Below are 24503 nucleotides of genomic sequence, written 5' to 3'. Positions count from 1 at the left end.
AAATATTCAGAAGTTACCAGAAATTATGACTAAAGTACCGTAGAAATATTTTGTAAATGAAATGTTCAATATCCAAAATCCAATTATATCTCACTAATCAGATATCTTTACAATTTTTAGAATTAAAAATCCTCAAATAGTTAGTCTTCACTATCCAATATACGGTTGCAATAACCTCTTTCTGGTCGGCGCGTACTCCATTTTAAATCTTCTCTGGCTTATTCACGTTCACTCTCATTACCATTGTATTAAATAATCATTAATTAAAAAATTAAACATCTATTAATTTTTGGGCCTTGAATTAAGCGGCTTTTTATTTAGACAAAACAAACCTTAAGCAAAACAACTAATACTTATAAATACAGCAACTAAAAATTAAAAAAAAAAAAACATAGACCACATATTGTATCATGCAGCTCCTAAGCATGTTTTGGACATAGGACTTTTAGGCCCACAATTTAGCAAAAGTAAGTGTGAATTTAGGCCATATTTTTGCCTAATAATAAATACAATTAATATTATGAGAGGCAATAAATTAATAAGGTACTTGAAGAAAACCACAATTATATTTTTTTGTAAAGGTACTGGTTCTGGTTCATAGTTATTCTAGTCTTTATCTAATCCATAATTCTTTTTTATATACTTAAAAACTGATGACTTTAACCTTCTTGTGTACCTACACATATATTGGTATATTGGTTGTATTCGATATATTAAAAAAATGAGTAGAACAAATCTTAACAGTGACTTTATTTCTCTTAACCAAATATTTTTGAGTTAGTACAGTTTAACATTAAGCCAGTAACTTTTCATACTTCATGACCATTTTAAACAAAAATAATTTAACCTTTAAAAATATCAGTTAAGACAAAAACTGTGACAATATAGCATATTTACACGACAACACAGTTTGTGATAAATAATAGAAACTTTATTTTCCTATTTTATTACAATGTTCCGTGTAAAATAATATTAACTAGTGGTCTCCGCTAATAAATAAACCTATATCAAAACTGTGTTTTAGTAGATACAACCATTTGACACTAGAAATTGGACTTAGTACCTGTTGCCGAGTAATGTTGAAACCAAAAAATCAACATTGATATTTGCATTTTGACATTAAGCTAATCGTGAATATACTGTTATAAAGTTGGTATTCCACGGAAACTGACGGTAACTCTAAATTTATTTGGATAATCATTTTTTTTATTATGTTAAATCGTGTGATTTTATTAAATTCAATACTCTGAAACAACCAATATTTATAGTAATTCAAATAAATTAACCTCACTAAAAGATGTGACATTCGAAGAAAATAATCCAGTAATAAATTTTACAGAAAATAATTCAAATAAGCAGACGAGAGGAAAACAGAAGAACTCCAATTTTGAGTTATCGCTATACTAAAACTTAACTTTAACAGTAAGTTCAAATGTGCTTAACAAATAAATACACAAATAAAATTGTTTTCTGTAAAGTTGTTACCGCTGTTTATCACTCAGATACAAATAAATGGAAGATTGGGAGAATTTAGGATGTCTACATCAACATCTACACCGGTGACGTCAATATCACATATTTTGGTGAGGTTACATTATTATGGGGGACTGACAATCAATAAGAACACATCATATTTGTAACATACCACAATTTAATGTAAATTAGTAATAAATACAACAGATAAATGCAGGAGTGAATGCAAGACAACATTGCACTCGATATAACTTAAAATTGGGATAAAAATAATCTGAATAAACTGACTGAGTAGTGGAACATATCAGCTAGATGTCACCAGAGGTCAGATTGTGCCACCCTGGTGAGTCTACGCCATGGTTACATTTCAGCACTCATTTGTGTACATAAATAAACAATAGGGCCTAAAAAACGTGACAGCATAGCGGGGTGACTCGGTCCGAAAACTATAAAATGAACAGATCTAATTTTTACAATACTAATGACAAAATAATAATTTCATTACTAAATAACGTTATTTTATTCAGTCAATATGTACATATCAATTTTCAGATAAAAATTATCTAAACGGGATTTTTAGGCCTCGCAGACTTCTTACCGACAATTTTATAATAATAAATTTACAGTTAACTTTAACAACAAAAATTATTGAAATTAAAATAATACAACTCTTGTTGTAAAATATTGTTACAATATATTTAAAAAATGATACTGTAACAGTCTTAGTGAATTAAAAATGGCATGTAACCATTTTAAGAATTCCAAATAATGGTAATTGCTATATATATAATCTATATGCACCTGCATTTAAATTTCATTCTATGGATAATAAAAAAGTTTACTGTTTAGCCAAAATTGGGCCTATGTTACTCCCACTAGGCCTAAAAATGGACGGAGTCACCCCACGATGTGGTATTTTAACATTATGTATTAAAAACTATCACAAATGAGTATTAAGAGTGTGGGATGGCATTGTGGCACAATCTCACCCCGCCGTACAGTATAATATACTATAAATATTAATTAATAAACCTTAAAACTGCAGAGGTATGGAAATTTCATGTTTATCTTTGTTACTTACCTAATAGCTTCATAACCGTAACCCAATTTATTGTTAACTAAAATTATTACTTACGAGAGAAAACAAATCAGGTAGACACAATGATTTAGACTGTTAAGATAACATTTAGTTTGGTTAAAAATTAAATAACTAGAAATATTGCACAGAGTATGTATCAATCGTTGATATAATCATAGCCCACAATATGATTTAAGTTGACATATTCAAACATTTATCTAACTACGACAGTCTGCCGACAGAAGACCCAAGACCCGAATCGACTGCGTGAACTCTCTTAGGCTGTAGCACCATTCCAATATATCACAATTTGATTACCGTACCACCCTAAATTTAGCTAAATTTTAACAGAATTTAATATTATTCATAATATATATATATATAATATATAATCTAGGTTAGTCCCGATCGCATAATGCCAATATTTAATGCCATATAAATTGAAGATGTGTTCATTTAAGCATATCCGTCCCGGGGGGGGGTTCGGAGCCCCGCCCGGAAGATCACAAGTACATTCATAAAAGACTAATTAGGTAATAATAATGAACACAATCATTCAGAGTGTAAAAAAAAAACAAACGATAAAGCCGCCTCGCCTCTACAACTCCTTCCTAACTACAATTTATAAAAATTGAAATACAGTAATAATAATAATAATAATAATATAATCATAATAATATATTAGAATTCATGTAAAAAATCAACACTAATAAAATTTTACAGATAAATATAAAAAAAAATGTTTTAAATATATTATGACAATAAAATTTCACTCTAAATATACGCAGACGCGTGCATATATTAAACATATACACGGGAAGGCGTACATAAAAACAATCTCCATTCGCCGTCGACGTCATCGTCATCATAAAACAGGGTTACGTTTGTATAAAAAATTTCTCTTATCTCTTATCAAATATCCGTATCGATAACTTTTAATCACATTCCGATTTCATTTTTTCCATCTCTATTCAAAAAAAGGCCTCAGATGCACCTAATCGAGATTGCGTCGCTGGCGCGCGGGGGAGGGGGGGCGTGGCCGGGATCAGAAGGCGCCGAAGCCGAGCCAGCGCGGGCGGGATCAGTCCATCGCGTGGTGGAGGGGGGAGGCGAGCAGCGCGGCGGGCGGCTCGAACTTGCGCGTGTCAGGGTTGAAGGCGGGGTGCTTGAACTTGCAGTGCGTGCGCAGGTTGTCGGAGCGGGTGTAGGTGGCGCGGCACAGCGGGCACTCGAAGCGGCCCGGGAAGTGCACGTGGTAGTGGTTGCGGATGTGCGTCACCACCTTGCCGCACAGCTTGCACCGGTGGAGGTTGAGCGCGCCCTGCACCCGCTCGAACGTCAGCCGCATGTGCCAGCCCTTGGAGCCTGCAACACACACACGTCACTACCCACCGCTTTTCACTCTCTACCGCTGTCTTCCCTATCATACTCCAAAACGATAGCCACCCATTTTACCTCACTAAACCTGAATGCGGTATCTCCGTAAAACAAAACAGAGATACTGCATTAATGCTTAGAAAGGCAATATTGTCAAAAACGGTTCAACTGCCATTTTCAGAATTGACACAAAGCAAAATTATGTTAAATTATGATTTACTGTTTATAGGCTTCTCATTGCGCCTCCTCAATTTGTAGTGATATAAAATGTAACACGCTTGAACACCTAAAAAGGTATAAATAATATAGCCATTTGATTCATATTACATTAGTAAGTGATGTCTATGGGCAGCTAATCGCAATGGGAATCCTCACACTGACATACATCACATCTTTACAACTATTTTCAATATTATTATTTCAAAATGGCATGAATTCAAAATTCAATTTCAAATTGAATATAAATTTAATATTTTTAATTCGCTTAGAAGATCGTAATAACATTCAGTTAGTTACACTAATAATATTGTGATAACTGAATGAAAACTAAATGAAGTAAAAAGATGAAGAGAGATGTTCTAAATTGGTCTGTCTTCGATATTGTGGTATTTATTTTTATTAGGTTGTGTTTTTGGAAAATTGACTTAACATTTTATGTCTTTTTGAAGCTGTCAAAATTTTGATTCAATACTTTCACAATATATAAGCAATTTCAATAATTATTATATATTTTCAACATTTTATAATATATTAAACTGTGATAAGTTATATAGATGTAAGATAGAATGTATGTTTGTGTGTACAGCCTTTATTGAAACTCAGTTTTTTTTTTAAATACATATTCTTTCATAAGGTTACGCACATAAACAGTGTAATTGTTACTTAATTAATCTGCATTCACTGTTATTTCATTTCGATTTAAGATCTATGGAGAAATTACATTTTGTAATGATAAATAATAAATTAGTAAAGCAAAACGAGAACATAATATTATTTATTTCCTTTTAATTCATTTTACGACTAATTAATTAATATGTATGTAACAAAATCGTAAATCAGACTATTTCTATACAGCACTACAAAATAATAAGTTACGAATTATTAGGCTGTAAGCGTTTTAGAGACTAAATATGAAACCTACTAAAAGAAAACATGTCTTTTTTTTATTAACACTGATATAATAAAAATTAATTTCATGAAGTCATCATTAATACTAATGTAATTTAATGACAACATTGTGATAAATTAATATGTTTTGCAAAAAGGCATATATTTCTCCGTTCGGTACATTCTAAATGTATATAACTTGAAAGGAACCATATCAGTAATAATGTGTTTAGGGTGAGTGATGATGACTCGGTATTAAAGCATTTTAAGCGGTTACAGACGCAGATTTTAGAATACAGAAAGAAAATGAAAGAATAACTCCAAAGGAAGAAGAAAATGAGAGCATGCATGAATAATAAACAGTTGCGGAGAATAAATCATTGATATAAAATGTACCTGTTATTAAAAAGCCTTCTATTCTCCATCTTATCTAAATGTATCACCATACTGCTAAAAGCGGACAGAATTTAGTAATAAAAAAAGCATAAATCCAAGAATGTACTTTTGAATAAAAATATAACTGAGAAGAATAGTAAAAATACATGGTTTTTTTTAGTGTTTGTTTTTCGAATTTCTGCAATTGAAGTTTTTTTTTGTGAAGATTTTGCAAGTGTTTATTTTTGGAGAAACAAAATATGTAACAATGAGGCAGCTTAGAATACTACTTCATTGTTAGGTTTGTTTTGTCAAAAATAAACACTTAGAACCTTGTAGTATTAGGCTCGCGATTTGTTGACAAACATATAACACCACATTATCTCAGAAAACGACTGTCTTATTTAAGTTGATGTTACATACAGGACAACATCGTTTCACTATCTCTATAAACATATCCATTTCGACTATATACTAATAGACTTTTCACATTTGTTATTACTATTCTATAATGTAATTCTTGAACAAGGTAAGATCCGATAATGTTCATATAATACAAACTAATATATTATATTCTCAATTGAACATAACAAAATTTGATAACCGATCATTTAAAGATTCATAAAATTATTTAAAGCCGGGTACTCATTAGCGAGCCGTAACTGTGATGGTTGCAAATACAGTAATCAGTAAGGACGCCAAGTAATTAGTTCTCGAGCTTAATAAATAATTATTTCGCATCTAGAGTTGGTTACAGTATCTGGAAAGGTTACAGTTACGGCTCGCTAATGTAGGTAGGTAGGTGCCAGAGCTTTGGAGATCCAACATAAATATTGCACACTAAACTTTGTCAGTCATACTTATTTGTTTTCATTGAACTCTAAGAACACAAACTGTAAATGATATTCATTAATTTTTATCCATTCCTCAGCATACTGAATTAACTAGTAATATTCTGTAATATATTTCTAAGTCAATTTACTTGTTTTATTAACAGAGAATGTGTCATTGTGCATGAAGAGTGTTAGAACCCTCACAAATGATTATCTGTTACATAGCACCTTATCAGCAGCATAGGGTTAAATTTTGGTTATAAAGCGTGAGAGACTTATTGCCAATTGACAAGTGCTACCAATGATTGTGAGATTCTCATATAAATATTATTTAATATGAATTTACAGGATTAAATTAAATATACATGTCAACAGAATCATTAAAAAGATCTTTTATGATAATCTTCAATGCATTTGTGGCAGAAAGAATTAATTCTATTGAAGAGATAATTGGATAAAGCAGTTATGTGACATTTTCATGATAGAATGAATTTTTGTGGTTCCATAAATGACACCAATATCTTCCATTTTGGTATAATTATTTATATATTATGAAAGAATAAAGGTGTTATGTAGATTATGAAAAATGTCACATAACACCTTTATCCATTTTCAGAATGAATGACGTTAAATGTCAATTCTTGGGGAAAAGACACTATATTAATCTTTTATTTTAATACCAATTAATCCACAATAAGTACTATATATTCTTCCATTTTAATCAATGTGCGGTATTCATTACTGTATAATCATGATACATTCTTATTGAATACCATAGGTCTTTCTGGGTGTCGCCGAGAAATATTAACTTTGTGATCGGAGTATTTTAAAGAATACATGCATTGTTATTATTTATTATGAAGCATTATAATAAAAGCCTCGGGCTGGCAACACTGCGTAACTTATAGGAATAGATAATTATTTTCATGTCGTACCATGAGTCTTAGCTTCTATTGTTTTCATTTAAAATAGCTACTGACAATATTAAAAAAAAAAAAAAGTACCATTACTTACCATAAGTATTTCATATTGAGAACAACCAATAAAGGAGTTTTTTTTTTGTTTGTTATATACAGAGTTTACTTTAAAAGGTGTTGTGTAAATATGTTCAAAAGATCTCAAAATAATGTGTTTTCATTCTGACCAACCCGTCTCGCCTCAACAATAATATTCAGCAACAGAAGTCATGTGTATCGTTATTTAAGAAGACATAACGATCCTTCGTAAACACATAATATGAATTGTATATTGTCAATTTGTAGTAACTCCATATAATACCAAAATACTGATTTTCAATAATTAAATCTCTAAAAACATTTTGTAATATTAGTAGAAATGGGTATAAATGCCAAATTAGGAAATCAAAAGAAACAACATACTCTACATAGAAGTGTACCTTTTCAGTGACATCAAGCAGTACAACTTATTTCGGTTTTTAACTTCCATACCTGATGAACAGTGGATACTTAAAATGGATTTAGCCAAAGAAATAATATTACACGTTTTGGCACTCTACTGATTTCTAAAAATAAAGTATAATCCATTTAAATTGTCGACATTTGTAAATTGACCTGAATTGTTAAGCTGATAAACATTTATAAATTTACCAAAGTCAACAAGAACAGGGTGTACTTTTACTTGTAACTTTTTAAGTAAATACTTCATTTAGTAATTTATAAACATTTACTTAAAAGGTCAAATAAAAGCAAATAACTTATTTTTAATAACTCACAACATTTGTAAATGTTTTGAAAGCAGAATATTATATTATTAATGATAGTGCGTCCCAATTCATCATTCCAGCTTCAAGATTCAATATTAATAATACTAGCATTGAAATATTAAGCAATGAATAATAGAGATAAGGTAAATATGTATAGAGGTTATTCTACGATAATTTAATTATTTTTGGGTTTTACCAGATAATACAATCTTTTAACGTCACATACATAGAAGAGAGAGCTTGATAACAAAGGTTTTGACCAATGATGTTCACTATAAAATCAATAAAGCAAGTTTTTCTATGTAAAAATATAGGTGTAATTCTTCATTTGAGTATATAAAAATTAGTGCAATATAATTCTTGTATAGAGGCTCCATTTCTATACAAGAAGGTTTTTTTCAATAGCTTTCGCCTTGACAGTAGTAATATTAAACAAGACGTATTCTCCCCGAAAGGATAAACTATTAATTTTGAATAGATATTTAAAATATAATCTATTAAAAATTAAGTGGTATTAGAATAACCTCTACATTGCGTGTAAATAATAGATACAGAGAAAAACAACAAAGATTTGAAAATAAGAAGCTTTAATTGTATAGAAATAAAAAAAGACATAGAAATCAATAAGGCTTAGAATAAATAATGATTAACATAAGGCACATATGTATGTAACTAACTGTACTATAATCTCAAAACTATGTACTATAACTAACAATTCATTTCTTGGCACAAATAATGGTAAATAAACATCTTATTTCTAATAAATTATTTATTTATAATGAATAATTATCTTATTATAAAAGCATGGCGGTCAACGAGATATTACCAAAATGGTCCATAATTTAATTTTAAACATGATAACCAAATGTAGAAAAACCAGCTCTAGTTTGCTATTATGTATGTATTAAAGGGAATGTAGCAAGTGCCGATGCGGTATGAGGTAATATTATTGATACATGCAACATACGTGTTCGTTGAATATTTTTTACCATTTCGGCGAGTTCGCACATACAAACTAGTCACTTTTATCAACAAACTATAACACCACAGTGTGTTTATTGGTTATGATAAAATTTCCATCATTACTTAAGTCGTCATGTGTCAACAAATATCCAAGAACTATAAACAACATTGTAATACTTTCATGTCTGATGACATATGACAACCGAAAGAATATTCTGAATGGATATGGAATTTTGTGGCATTGCGTAGATTTTCTATGTGCGAACCACCTTCTATATAGATACGGATTGATTCACCAAATATATAACATTGGTAATAAAGACAGAATTGTAATGCCGGGTGCTCATTAGCGAGCCGTAACTGTGACCGTTGCAGGTACAGTAACCAGTGTGGACGCCAAATAATTATTTCGCATCAAGAGTTAGTATCTGGAACGGTTACAGTTGCGGCTCGCTAATGAGTAGCCGGCTTTACATGGCTAATGAAAAAAACCTATAATATAGTTTTGAAACTTAACTACCCAGTATGTTTTTTTTAACATAGACTATATACCTATGTTTGTACAGTTATTTTTTACATATTTGACTAAACTTGTATGCATACAAATAACCATGTGTTCACCATGGATGGCATCATCACTGATTAAACTAACTGAATATTCTATATATTATATACATATATAAATTTGGTAATTAATCAATCCCTGAAAATGAGTACCTATATACTTAAAAATATATAAGATACAACTATGAGTATAAGTCTAAAACTATCAGTCAAAAGTTTAAAAAATATAATTCATTGATGAGATTTGAAGAAAGTAATGAAAAACATTGAAGTAATAATAGATAACCCAGCGTATCGTAAATAAAACAGCTAACTTTACTGTACTATGCGTTCTCAAAATGACATACAAGAAACACGGACGTTCACAGTCATAAATTAATACAGGTAACCCTCGTCCATCGCGAAACCGGTGAGTGTAAATTCATTGTTAATGATATCACGATCTAGTTTTAATATTTTTTTTGTCCTGCACTTCTTTTGACATGTACCATGAGCAAGTAATCATCATAATTGCGCCTGCACATGTGCATGGATTTACTGGCCCCAATAGTGTGTAAATTCAACCATCGCGATAAAAACTGTTAACACGTAAAAGTGCCGACTGTCTCACCAATCTCATTCTTCAAGCGGAAGCGAGACGCGATGTTGTCATTGTATGGTGCTATTTGACTGGTTGTGAAAAATTGTAAACGTCAAAATGCTTTCGTATTTTTTCCGGTAGGTTCGCCACTATCGTTCTACTGAGCAGGCGCAGATATCACACAAACTCTGTCACAGTGAAAATTCAGAAGCATCTGAACTTTTTTGATCCATGCATGCAATCTTGCAAAATTGCACGATGATATATATTTACACGTGAATTTTCTTGTTATGACAACGATAATACGTAGTCAGCAGTAAATCTGTGCATGTAAACGGGGTACAATGAGTGGAATCATTTGCATACGATATGTGCTATAAATTCGAGACAATATTGATAATTTTAAGTACAGTAAACTCCCGATTATCCAGGCTAAAATAAGTCAATATTTTATAGTGCAGTAATTGGTTGACAAAAAGTATCAAAATTACAAAAGTTAATAAATTATTTTAATTAATTACCAACAACATTATGACCATGACCGTGACTGTACCTATGAAGTAGAAGTGAGTAACAAATAATGATTTTATAGCTATTATTTTTGACAATAACGAGGATAAAAATACACAAATTTAATACTATATAATACCCCTTGTGAGTTTCCTAAACTAGTTAATCAAAGACTTAAATCATAATAGGCACCTGGAATGTTCAAATTTAACAAAAGAAAAATGTCCAATATTTACATACTACGGCAAAATATGTAGAAGAGATGTCCAGGTAGTTTTACGATAAATAAAATAATATATTGGAAGCATATGAGACCATTTTCTATAAATATCTTAATATCTACCAAAGTAGGTACTACGTAAACGTAGATAATTAAAGTAACCTTTCACCACCATCTTTGACTATTTTCATACTGGAATTCTTGTCTATGGAAAATAATATTAGTTCAATCGACGTACACAGCGGATATCATTGTAACTTTAAAAAATATACGATATTTAAATAATTATTAATAATCAAAACATTTTTGATGCAAATTTGTTCTTTGTTTAAAACATTACCAAATCCATGGGTTTATTTTTACTTTTAAGCTCACTCTAAAAATAATCTACGTAGGTTAATAAATTTTGAAAATTATATTGCATATTGAAATTTCTGAACCAAAAGGGTGTAAAAGATATTTTGGGTAAAATGTTTTAATCAATTGCAACTAATGAAATTAGTTAATTGGTTTAATTACTTCGCGTAACTTTAAGCTTTCGGCAGTTAAACGGATTAATAATAGGATTAAATTGTTTAGAAATTTATTTTCAGAGACTCAAACCATCAAGCAAGAGTTATTCGAAGATGTAGTTAAATCATTTATTCTACCTTACACACCATTGTTTAAACATGAGTTTAGTAGTTATCGGGTTTTAAAAACATTTTTAATTTTGGTTTCATTTAATTATGTATTTTATCTTATTATCATTGGCTTTACAATTTTGTGTAGATCTTGGCCGCTGAGGTTTCATAACAGTTTATTTTTTAACGAGAAATAGATACCAGCCACATGTTCAACCTTTTAGGTCCATGCTCTGGGCCCACACACATTAAAAAATAACACATGAATCTAATTCCTCAGATAGTATAGTTATTAGGAAATATCTGTAAGGATGGTCTCGGTTCGGTAGCTTAGTGGTCAAACCCCTCACACCGACGAACGAAAGACGTGTTCAAATCCCACTTCAGTAAAATATTCTTTAAGGATTTTTTAAAGTAAATATATTTTTTAGGCTTTTTCAATAAAGTTACGATGATATCCGTTGAAAATCTCGATATAATAACTAGGAAAAATAACACAGTACTTCTGAACAAAGTGATTCACTACAAATCAAATGTATTTAACTAACGTCATTTATTTTTTCTGTATATACTATGCGGTCACTCGATGTGACCATTTGTTACTGGTCATCAAAATTTGAAAAAGGTTGTATTCTTAGCGCCTCAGCACACAAATGATTTTCAGTAGATGATAGCAATCTACAATTCCCTGGGAAGGATTTATAAGCTTTACTGTGCATACGACATAAATAAGTATGCAATGAATGCATCCATTCCATTCTACAAGTGTCAATCGCTATTACCTACTAAAATTGGTTTTGACTTGACTTGACTGGTTTTGACATACAAAATATCACATCAATAACATAGGAAATTATAGGCACACTTGGGAGATATAACATTTAAAACTATTGAGCAATATATCTTAATTACTATTATAATATATAGGGTAATAAATCCATGAGCAAAATCAGTCTATTTGCGATAATACTTAACGATCCATTCCTTAAATCTCACTAGTAAATTGGTAAAGTCGTGAATGAAATTCATTCCATCATTTCTCTCTAATACTTGACAATGTATTCGGGAGAGAGAGGTATTTGTATTGAAAACAACACTAAGACACCTGTTTCAACTTGAAACAACAATTCGAGTTATATCATTCGATGTTTAGGGAAAAAGCGGTAACCCACAAAAATAAAATTAACACAAGCACTAATATAATTTGTCACCTCAATACTATTACTAAATAAAATTGATTTTGACATTGTTACAATAAAGTAAATATAAATTTCGAAAATTAAGCAATAATTAAATAGGTCAGAATATTTAGATAAGTACCTAACGAAGGTACAGGCGGTTTTCGACTTTCGTACATTTCTTAAAATTTAGATTTTTGTTGATATTGGAAAAACTGTGCGCTTCCGTACATTGTCAATCCTTAGACTTTCAAGGAGGAATAGTTGATAGCCATTTATTTGTCCAACCCATTGGTTTCTTGCACTGGATCAAAATAAATACACATTGAAAAAAAAGCAACATGCATCATCAACAAACAACACCAGTCGCAAGTTCATATTTGCATACAGACGACCGTTGCTCTACACACTGCATGTTATTAGATTTTTTAATTAATATAATTCTGTATTTTTATCACTGATTATTAGTATTTACAGAAATATGAGCATTTTCATGTCTAAAACTTTAGAGCCTTCTAATCTTCTGATCAATTAATATGGATTTTTTTTAAGAGGGCAATATAGGCATGTATAACAAATTTGTGGGTTACCATCTTCTGTCTAAACGCAGTCAATATTATTATAGGCTTGTCATACTATGAAAGCATACAATTAAACTGTATAATATGTTACCTCCTTTATGGTTATGGAGATATCATAACGTATTGTAAAATATACAATTAATATTTAGTCTATTTATCACCGTCGACGCAAGTGGCTAAATTGAATGCCATAGTCTTATCGAAATGAGCCTTGGACTCTCTGTGCTTCATACGCACGTGACGTTTGAGGTTATCGGCGCGCGTGAGCACCAAGGCACAATACGGGCACTTGTGCTGGTCGGGATTATGTGACTTCATGTGTTTCTTTATGTTGGCGACAATTTTGCCGCAAGCCCCGCACGCCTGCAAATCCATGCAGGGCGTCAGCTTGCCATTGCGTATCGGCTTTGTGTTGTCGTGCAAGTTATCGAAATTTATCATCCGGAGGCCTAAATGGCTCGGCGGCTCATGATTCTCATCCGTCGGAGGCTCTCCTGAAAATTTCAGCAACATTTCGTCACACATTTGAGCTTCCACATGACTTTCGTATATTCCCCTAAATGCCATACACTTTGTTTCATTTCATCGATTGTAAAGAAACCGTCAATTTAGAAAAAACTAAATTACAAGTTCAGCCATCATTATTTTTGCTCTACAATAGAGTGGATATTAGTTTCTCCCCGAAAAAAATTCATAAGTAATGGTTCATAACCATTAGGCCCTGACTGGTTCTAAACAACTTGTGGAAAAAACCTTGTAAATTAGCTAAGCACAGGAATTGAACCTGAGGCCCACTGTTTCAAAAGTGGGACATTCTGCCACTTGTCCATGGCAGGCTCTATTTTAACATCATTTTTATATGAGGAACAGATGTTAGCAAGTCGCTCAACCCAAAGGGTCCATGCTGTGCAATTCCAATCATCAATCGACCGATATAGATGGGCACTAAAACACTGAGGACGCACTTAATTCACAACTCGCATTCAACGTTTTATCAAAACGAATAACAAGATCAATTCTTTATCCTTTTAAAAAATTGATCGAGTAAGTAAACTCTTATCATTTTATATCTAAAAATTTCAGTTTCTGAGTTGAAAAGGATGTTTCGATGAAATGACTGACTCATGCTAATCATAGAACAGTAGTTTTAAGCTTTTTAAATTTTTAATTTATCTATCAAATAGGACAGAACTCGAGAATAATCAAAGTCGAACATGTGCATTCAACTGACTTAAAGGTTCCAGCCATCTGTCGAAATGAAACAAAAAATATAGACAAATACTTAACGCAAACTACTTCTCGACACAGACGACATTACCAACTGCACATTAGTTTCGACAACACTTCATGCTTTGTTATATTCAATACCGGATACTTATTCTTCTGAGGAAATTCTACAATACATCATAATATATATTAACCTCAACACTCGTCGAGGCCTGTCATTCTTTCTCGTCTACATATATTCTCAAGAAATCTTATTATAAATGTTACTGAACTATGACACTCATATATAATTCAAATCCACCACCTTCAAAATACAATTTTAGTTCATTACCAGACAGTAGAGTAAAAGCTTGAACAGACCAATGTCAATCAATAGCAACAACTAAGATGTTTGTATCGGCTCACAGACAAGATCAAATTTGCGCAAATCTAGTGTGCGAATTTCACAATTTAAAAATGACAGCAAATGCAGAAAAGTTGATAGAAACATATTATAATGGCCTGCAGGAAAGTAAATTAATACGGTTTCCATGTAAGCAGGCATTTTTAGTTTTATACTTAAGCATAGACAAGTCATTTATTTTTGTAGTAATGGTAAAAAACACCTATAGCATTTAATAAAATTTGTATTACCATTTTGTTAACATAAATCGTTCCGCATATAAAATATGACATAAGCGCAGTTTTGAACCAAATCCCAATTGATGCAGTCTCTCGTCAATTCTCAATAATTCTGACAGTTCTCGACAATGCAATTTCCCATCAAGAATCGTTGTTTCAGTTAAAAGAAGATTTAAAATATCCAAATTTAATAATTTTATGTATGGATTGAATATATTGATAGTCTAAAAACTTCAATTCTCAGGGCAGCTGTTAGTTTTATGTTTGGATTATAGGATGTTTATAAATTTAAGTAATTTTTTTTAAATTCCTAACAAATTAAAATTTAAAAACATCCCTGATTTACCGCAGAAAACCAAAGTTAAAAATAGCTACCCCAACCCAAGACTTGACGTTTTTCGACTTATCAATATAATATAAACACACCATACACGGAATTTGATGAATTCTACTTTTGAGTATTTAATGTAAGAATTGTTGTTTTAAAACATATAAATTTGTCAACAAAATGCATGATGATGATGCACCGGTCTGATACATGCAAAATTCGCTATGTGAAGATTCCGCCATCAGCGGTGGTGCTAATGTTTCACATTGGTCTGTGTGAGCCCTAAAGCTACAAAGTCGGTCTGTCACTCTTTACAACAAAATTAGCTGGTAACTTTTTGTACGGCATTATAGCAGTGTAAGAAATTTAATTCAATAGCTTACTATAATTTTTAACAGTATAAAGAAGTTATACTTACGTGTGTAAACATTCGCAACCATAGAATTAAACTTTAATACTTAAATCAGCTATAAACTCCTCTCTGAATCTATAAAAAAACAGCCTCTGGAGCTCTCAAGGTGTAAAAAAATGGAAACCTCATTGTACAACTCCACTTCTAACTAAAATAGGTTCTTGCTCAACCCTCGCTGGATTTGATAGAATGTTTAGATAGATGTTTTTCATGATATATAATATAAAATATAACCACAGTTTTAAGAAAAACACACTTATATAAATGAGTTTTGATATGGAAAATAAGGAATTGAGAATTCCAACAAAACTGAACACCCCGAGTTTACTTAAGTCACACTTCTATCTAGTCCCTCAAGTTATTGTTTTAAGACCATACAACACAACCAGCCTGTGGCGAAAACTTGTTACCATTGGCGAAGGGTGAAAGTAGACCGTAGATTGGCATAAATAGTGCTCACTAAACTTTCGCCACTGCTTGTGTAATGTTTACCATAACTTAGTAACGGAATAATATGACCATTTATTAAATAAACACAACATGCAATTTGTACAATAATACAATATTACAAATTGATTCATTTGTCTGTGAAAAAAATTAGTATCATCTATTTTATATTATGATTTCAACGATGACAAGCCATTTCTGTAAAATTATTACACTGTAATTCTTGCGTTTAAAATGTATGAAAACAGTGGCGACATCGGGTAGTAGAATATAAAAAATATCCACAATTTCTTAGTGGATTATAAACGCCAAAATAAGAGTGTATTCATAAATTATATTTTGTGGAGAACTACAAGGTTCTAGGTGTTTATTTGTAGAGAAACAAAGTAACAATGAGGCAGCTTAAAATACTACTTCAATGTTTAGGTCTGTTTTGTCAAAAATAAACACTTAGAAACTTGTCATATTACGCTAGCGAGTTGCTCATGTATCCTAATTATAATTTCACTGTCAAATCTACTGTTTTCAGTTACGAATCTTTTACCTCCCCCAACAGAGTATTCGCCACTGCAACTAGCAATAAAAACTGGACAGAACTATTAGTGTCGTTACACACACAAAACATTTTATAATGACAAAGTAACGTGTAATAATGGCTCTTGTAACCCTGTTTGATACACAGCGATTATTACCGCACAATACAAAGTCACGTATATGAAAGCATTCACATTACACGCCGGCGAACGATGGTCGTGCAATAATATTTGCTGCATATGAAATAGGTGTCTCTTTTCTCTTCATCAGATAAAACTAGGTAACCTGCTTTAGCTATAAATCAAGAACTATCAAACTTATACAATTTACTCCCATAATTGACTGATGTTTTTTTCATGGTTAGCGTAGAAACTTACCATAATCTTTTTTGATATGGTATAATCCAGCGATGGCGAACCAGTGACGATTTCCAATAAACAAAAGCAGATTTCCAGTTACAATCAGACTATTATTTTTAGTGATATAGATTATAAAGTTAAAAACTTCTGTTTTCCTTCTTTTAATTAGTTCAAATCAAATATTTCACGGAGATTTAGTTACAAAATTTCAAATTCAATTCTAACTCAGCTGCGGAAGAAGGTTCGCCATCTCTGGAATACTGGATAGAGAATAATATATTATTAAAAATAATAAGACTAACGATATTTCCATGATCTTGTAACTCATACTGTCCTCAAGCTATTCCAGCATTTATATGGTTAACTTAAAATACTTCTTGTTTTAAACAATGTTTTAACCATACCAGAAAAATAAGAACTGCGTATATTAAACAAAGATATTGAATCTTCCTCCAGATGTAGTCAGCCTTATGTAGTTTCGCTATAAAAATTGCTAAACCAAGTTCCAGTTTTACATAAGTGCCATTTTCATATTATATTAAAAAATGTAGGACTACTCCTTTGAGTTTGTATGAAAATCAGTAGAGTATTCCCAGATCTCCTTTGCTTTACTTGCTTTGCAAATTTTAGATAATATAAAGCCTGTATGTTAATTTTTTAAGAATTGCATGTGCATAAAAATATATTTTATTTGAAGAACAGAATAATTTAATGAATATAAGAAAAGAGCAGTAATTATTGTGAAGCATATAGATTTTATTACTTAAACCTAGCCATAGCACTCTTTGCCACTGAAGAATTACAAGGTTGTAAATGACATTGCAATCATAAACGGACCCTTTGATAAACAATGGTTTGAAATAAAAACCTTTGTCCGAAAGGTCCCTTATTGTTTATGAAAATACTGACACTTATAACCTTGTGATCCCACCTTCCTATACTACTTATATGCATGCAATGTTGTATCAAAAAAAAATTGAATTCCGCTGGCGAATTATTAAATTATATCTGATATGTGATGACGTCATAGTAATATTACGTTATTATCTAGATAATTTTGTTATTTATAAATTTTGTAATGATTTTGTATCTTTTGAAATATTAATCAATGTAGTAGGTAAGTAGTGTAGTTTAAAAAATGCACAAAAAAGAAAACATTCCACATACCAAAAAACCAGTTGTCGTTATTCAATACTCCCACAAAAAGCATGCAGGTTCAAAGCACAACCAAATACAACCAAAAGAAAAATAAACTACGGGAAAATGCAAAATGGGTTAAATGATAAATGAATAACACAATGAAACGATACACTTAATCAATTAATATTAAAAACATCTGACTACTCATACAAATGTTATTTTGATTTGTTAAATTTGCGTTTAGCTTCGACTGACTACAGTTTTAAAAATGATAAGAGTAATAAATCGATAACTTGATTGCATATTTTACCATTGACAACACTATTTGCTTAAACTTTCAATATTGTTAAAATTAGTCTATCTTAAATTTATAGTTTTTCCGTAAGCAGTTGTTGTTTAGCTTTAGTGATATATTTTACATCGCAACCTGGTTATGGTGTACTATTAAATACACCAGTCGGTTTGGTTGCAAAAGGTCCTAACGTCACATTATATATATTTTGAGATAACTCCTTGTTAAGCTGAGAATTTATTACATGCTGCAGATTTCAACACTAAAATAATTATGAATGAAAACCTTTTACAACCAGTCCAAATTTATCATTTAACATTATTTGTTATTATTTAAAGAAAGTTAATAGATAGATACATTATTTCATAAGCGAATGATTACCCATTAAAAATTCTGGAGTAATAGTTGAGATTAATTATTTATAATTAATTACCAAGTGTTATGACAATATTAGTAATGAAGTTAGCCGCACTTGCATGATAACCAACCATGAAATGACACTACTTTGATTTGAGTACAAAAAATATATAATATTGGTTAAATTGAGACCTTGATGCCCTTTAATTCTATGTTACAACTAAAATAATATTGATTAACATTCAAGTCATGAAAATGTATATCTATGAATTTCTTCTTTAAATAAAAAAAAAATGTATGGAACAATACAAAGGTACATACATGTCAAGCAGATTCAATTGTAATGCAAAGTTAATAAATCACAGTGCAAAAAAAGTGTAAGTGCCATTATTCATGATTATGAGTTAGTCTGTTTATGGATTTCAAGAGACTTGAATGTGACTAATATCATTTTGTATTGTTCCTTACAGTAAAAAAAAAAAAAAGACAAATAATATCACGTAAAGTCTGGATGGTGAATACAATTATTTCTTACCATCCATGGCATCGACATGTTCGAGGTGTGTCGGTAGCATGCTGTCATTGTCGGGTGACTCCGACAGGCCGTGAGAGCTCAGCAGGGAGGCCATGTCACCTGAACCCTGAAGAAACAAGCAAAAGTTTGTATGAAAAAAAATGTATTTTACAAATATATAAATATAACATAAGTGCAAATAATGGAGTCTTTCAGCAAAATCTCAAAAAGGGTGATTAATATTGTAAATAATTTTATGTGAGGTGTAAAAGGGAACCAACTACATTTTTAAAAGTGTAAAATAAATTCTTAAATAGCATATATAAAAATATATCAGGTATAAAATAATGTGACAAAATGTGTTCCTTGGATTAGTGCAAGAAGTCATTAACCCAATCACTGCCAGAGATGCGATATCTCGTATATCTCTTTAGTACTTAAATTACATATTCCGTCAGGTACATGTCATTTTTATGGCAGCCGAAAGGTTAACTAACAAAATAATAATATTATAATAATGATTTATTTTACTACAGGAGAATGCTTTACGACAAGAAATAATTTTTACATTAAGTGTATTAAAAATGAATCGGTGTTCGAGACACTTCTTGCACAAAACCTGTGATAAGTGTATGAGTATAGCAGTTGAGCTTTTGCAGCAGTCAGATAAAAATGTTCAAATAATTTATATCAATAAAACAATCAGACTTCTTCAGATAGACCTTTATTCACTTGTCATACTAAGTACGATTCATTGACAAATATATCACCATTTCATATATATATATATATAATAATATGTATAACTATCTAATTTGAGATCCTACATTCAAATATAACATTTCATTAGCTCATCTTTAAAGTACAACATTCCTTTTAACATAGGTAAATATATATTTTTATGCATGTAGTAATCACTATAAATATAACAAAAACATAATCAAGATGTAGAAATTCAAGAATGTGTACAATGGAAGAGAAATGACGGATGTTCCACCACTAAAAAAAACCTCAATTAAGAGTAATTAATACATTAAAACTTATCAAATAGACTGATTTGATTATCGTTTATATAAATTATTTCATGCAGCTATTTCTGAGAGTCCTAAGTGACATTCTACGATGAAATCTCAAATTAGTGTTAGATTCTAGAAGTACGTACAAGTATGTCTATTGATAACTGAAATTATTGAATCTCTTCTAGAACATTGTACGTAGGTACTTAAATTATTGTTTTAAAAAATATTTTTTCATATTTTCAAATCAGTCCATGTGACAAATTTCAGATTTGTTTAGGCCTAACTAAAAGTCCTTGAAAGGGCATTGTATTTTATGATAATAGAAAATAGTATATTATTACTATTGCACAGTAAAATAACGTACACCAAAACGTTAACAATGTTGTATTATTAAACATAAATCTCCGTATCAACAAACCAGATCATAATTTTGTAATATTTACAAATCAAATGAATTAAAAATCCAGTTACTTATTTCAAGTGTTATTCCAATAATTCGAAATAATTTGGATTTTAATAACTGACTAAACTCAGATTTCATTCAAACCAATTTATAGAATCTGTCAGATGGGTCTGTCTTTCTCAAATATTTTAAATTACAATCGATATAAATTCAATTAAAAAACAAAGATAATTATTAAAACCAGGATGAGGTAGATGAATGTTATTCTATGATGAATAATATATTATACTAAATTGTTTGTTTTCAAAGCTATATTTTATTTCAAACACAGAATGACTGATATAATTAAAAAAGGAATCAGAGTAAATTGAAAAAATTGATAGATAAACATGGAAGAAATGTAGGCTTTACAATTTTATTTTTAATTAACTGTATAAAGAGTTATTGTACGGTATCAAAAACTATTAAGGAAATTTAAGCCATAAGGAATAAAAAGCAAGCTATACATAATTATATGCCCTTATAACTGTGTAGAAAAATAGTTAATTTTCAGAGGATTTGTAAACGTTACTATTTTATAAACCCTTAAATTCTTTGCAACCTTACATTTAAAATCTTCAGTTGCGTATGTTTACATAGATAATAACTACATATTTTTAAGACAACAATAACATTCGTTAAATGTACAAAATATTTTACAGCATTTTAAATGGTTTTACAAATTTTAGTTAGATTTTTATAAATCTAAAAACCCTGTCCTTGCCAGTGCAAATAGTTAGCACCTTTAAATTAATACAGCCAAACCTCAAAATTGTAAAACCGTAATAAGTTAAAAAGTAAAAAAAAGGGGGAAAACATTGAATTTTGTAGATACACCCTTTAAACACTTTGCAGAGGATTAGTTATCATGATGACAATATTCCTAATAAGGTAAATTCCTATTTCCCTTCCAAGACGGACCATAATATGGACTTTCGGTGAAGAGGTATCTTAAAAGACTAATAGGATGGTTATAAGCCATTTGATCTATGTGCTTGAAAACAAACATGTGCATTTGCCCAGGGGGAGGATTCAACCACACGACATGCAGAACCCAGCATTCTAGCATGTATTCTACCTAATCGTATAATAAGTTTTTAACAAAATCAGAGTGAGATATATCAAATAAGTAATTGCACTCTTGCTAAGCTTACCAACGGTGAAATGATCAAGCTGTTTCTTTTTTATAAGAGTCAAATAGTTGTATCTACTTTATATACAAATCATGCTTGTGTAAATAGGCCCTTTTGACACACTATCCCAAATAGGGATATAAGCAATCATTTGAATTATAAATATGTTATAATACAATTGAGAATTATGGCTGTATTTAGGTGTAAAAAATACATTATTTACTTGTAATAAAAATAAACTATCATGTCCTTGGTCATTTTTGTTTCAATCGTAAAAACAACAAACATTACAAAATTGTCTCCAGGAGAAAAAAGCCTATGTAATATTTAATATGATTATTTATAACTATTATATATTTTTTTATAATTTTTAATACCACCCAGATTTAAGCATCCGTTTTTGTTACAATTAGGTCTACCCAAAATTGTATTATCCTAACAATGGTTCGATATCCCAAAATTGGTATCAACGAAAAGTAAATATGTCTAACATCGAAAACATAGAGTTTAAATTAACACTCATTAAAATAGAATATTTTTTTAACGTTTTAACATTTTTATTGACAAGATATTTTACACAAAATCAAATTGTTAACCATTAACAATATTGTCAAATTTACCAGTACACACAGATCGCCAACGTCATACAGCATCTGTGATTGTCTGTAATAGTATTAGTAAACCGTATACAATTAAAACAATGTTTCATTGAAAGGAATCGACAATTCGTACCTGCAGATATTAAATTTAAAATAAGTCTTTTTTAAGAATTGAATAAATCTATTGTATTTTTAGGAATTCATTTATGAAATTTTCTATAGTTTATATATGAAAAATAGTTAATATATGTATGATAAAATGCGTCTATATATTATATAATGTATATAGTCATTTTTTTTTAAATCTATAGTTTTCAATTAGAAATAGTATGGTGTAATGAAATAAATAATATACTTAATCATTACTTATATATATATATATATATATATCACTATTATAATAAAACCAAATAAGATGGGTACCTCTAAAAATATATACACAATAGCCAAGCTTAAAGTAGGCAAAATTCATAAGTATAAAACAATAGTGGAAGTGAAAACTTTAAAATAAACAGTTGTCTGACCTAGCGGAAAAGGGTGTATCTACAAAAAAAGTCAAAAATACATTGCTGTCTCAAAAACTCCATTTTTGTAGATAGTTCTTTTTGACATTTAACTTATCTCCATGTTATAAATCAAGAAATAATATAAGTATTAAATTATGGCCAAAACTTACAAGATTATTATTGACAATCCGGCATTAAAATTAATATTTTTTTTATTTAGAATTCTAAATAAGCAAATTTGTAACATTTTAAAATGTACAAAAAATATTTGAAAAAAGGGTAAAATAAAGATATGTATATAGCAAATAGCAAAGCCATAAAATTAAATGTCCCAAAAATAAAGGAAACATCTTACCAAACACGTAAAATACAAGCAATTTAAGTGATGACAAAAAAATCGAGCTATCGATTACATCATTATAACATATACTCAATAATTCGTAAATGTGGCAACATACATTTTATTTAGGCAGGTTTGAAAATACATAATTATTCCATCAAGCCTTTAATACTATATATTTGCAGTATGGGTCAAATAGGAAGGAGTAACAAGGTATAAACACAAAATCAACTTAAAAATTAATAATTATGAGACACTGACTGCAAGAGATTGAAAATGCGTTAGGAATCGAATCTTGGTCAAGATTTCAGTTTCTGCATGGGCTACGTAAAATAAATGGCCGACTTTCCAAAGTGAAGTCATGGGGTTTGATTATTATCGTACACCTAGTAACATAGTGCTTAAAATACTAAGCTCGTTAAATTTACAAGCAACCTGAGACTGTGTTTAAATACGGCTTATGTGCACAGAAGCCACTAAGACAGTAGGAATAGAAGTACCAAGGAGCATTTGACATTGCAACATACAAGTAGCTTGTTCGGACAATAGACCCAATCGAGGGTCAACAAAACGTAGATGTGAATTAAACGTAAATTAGATGCACATTAATTGTGTTTCAGAAAAGGGAGACAAGCCACAAAGATTTGTGTCATTACATAATTAACTTAATAATTAAGCACAAGGTACTGACCCAAGAGCAAAAATAAAGATAAAATAATATTTACTAAAAAATGAGTTATATTAAAAGTTTCATAAAAACATAAAAAAAATACTATTGTTTTTAGCCTTCTATAAAATTTATTGACTTAAGCCCTTTTTCCTACAAGTTTCTAAAAGTGCAGTTAGCTCTCTTTCCAAAGGTACGCACACTTCTGTCAACAAAAAATTCTGTACATTTATATCCTGTTGTCTTAGTACCTTCTGTGCAATCAACCTCGGTTTTACATACTTACATTAAAAATAAACTATATCATAATATTACAACATTAACATTCAATTAGTTAAAAATATACTTTATTTTATATTTAAATGTATATAGTATAATATA

At 30.3% G+C, this 24503-nt stretch overlaps 2 protein-coding genes across 5 annotated transcripts in view; both read right to left on the bottom strand.

The window, feature by feature from the left end:
• The window catches only part of LOC147073201 (uncharacterized), a 91288-nt gene that overhangs the window by 5742 nt on the left and 61043 nt on the right, over positions 1-24503 (bottom strand). For 2 of the 4 annotated variants that reach the window (XM_085945529.1, XM_085945528.1), the window contains exon 7: positions 19438-19543. In XM_085945529.1, coding sequence (XP_085801655.1) covers positions 19438-19543 — 106 coding nt within the window. Of the gene's footprint in view, positions 1-3478; positions 3917-19437; positions 19544-24503 lie in introns of those variants that run through there. The other 2 variants (XM_085945527.1, XM_085945526.1) reach the window with 2 other exon arrangements.
• LOC147073202 (uncharacterized) lies at positions 12813-14875 on the bottom strand. Its single transcript, XM_085945530.1, has one exon. It carries the CDS (start codon positions 13750-13752, stop codon positions 13336-13338), a length of 417 nt encoding a protein of 138 aa, XP_085801656.1. The 5' UTR covers positions 13753-14875; the 3' UTR covers positions 12813-13335.

This window comes from Rhyacophila brunnea, unplaced genomic scaffold, assembly GCF_057557595.1.
Source record: "Rhyacophila brunnea isolate RB1 unplaced genomic scaffold, BYU_Rbru_1.0 scaffold_18, whole genome shotgun sequence".
Taxonomy (NCBI): domain Eukaryota; kingdom Metazoa; phylum Arthropoda; class Insecta; order Trichoptera; family Rhyacophilidae; genus Rhyacophila; species Rhyacophila brunnea.
This window is presented reverse-complemented; position numbering and strand designations above follow the sequence as displayed.

Excerpts from the sequence above, each read along its gene's own strand:
- LOC147073202 (XM_085945530.1), bottom strand. The coding sequence starts at position 13,752 with ATGGCATTTAGGGGAATATACGAAAGTCATGTGGAAGCTCAAATGTGT.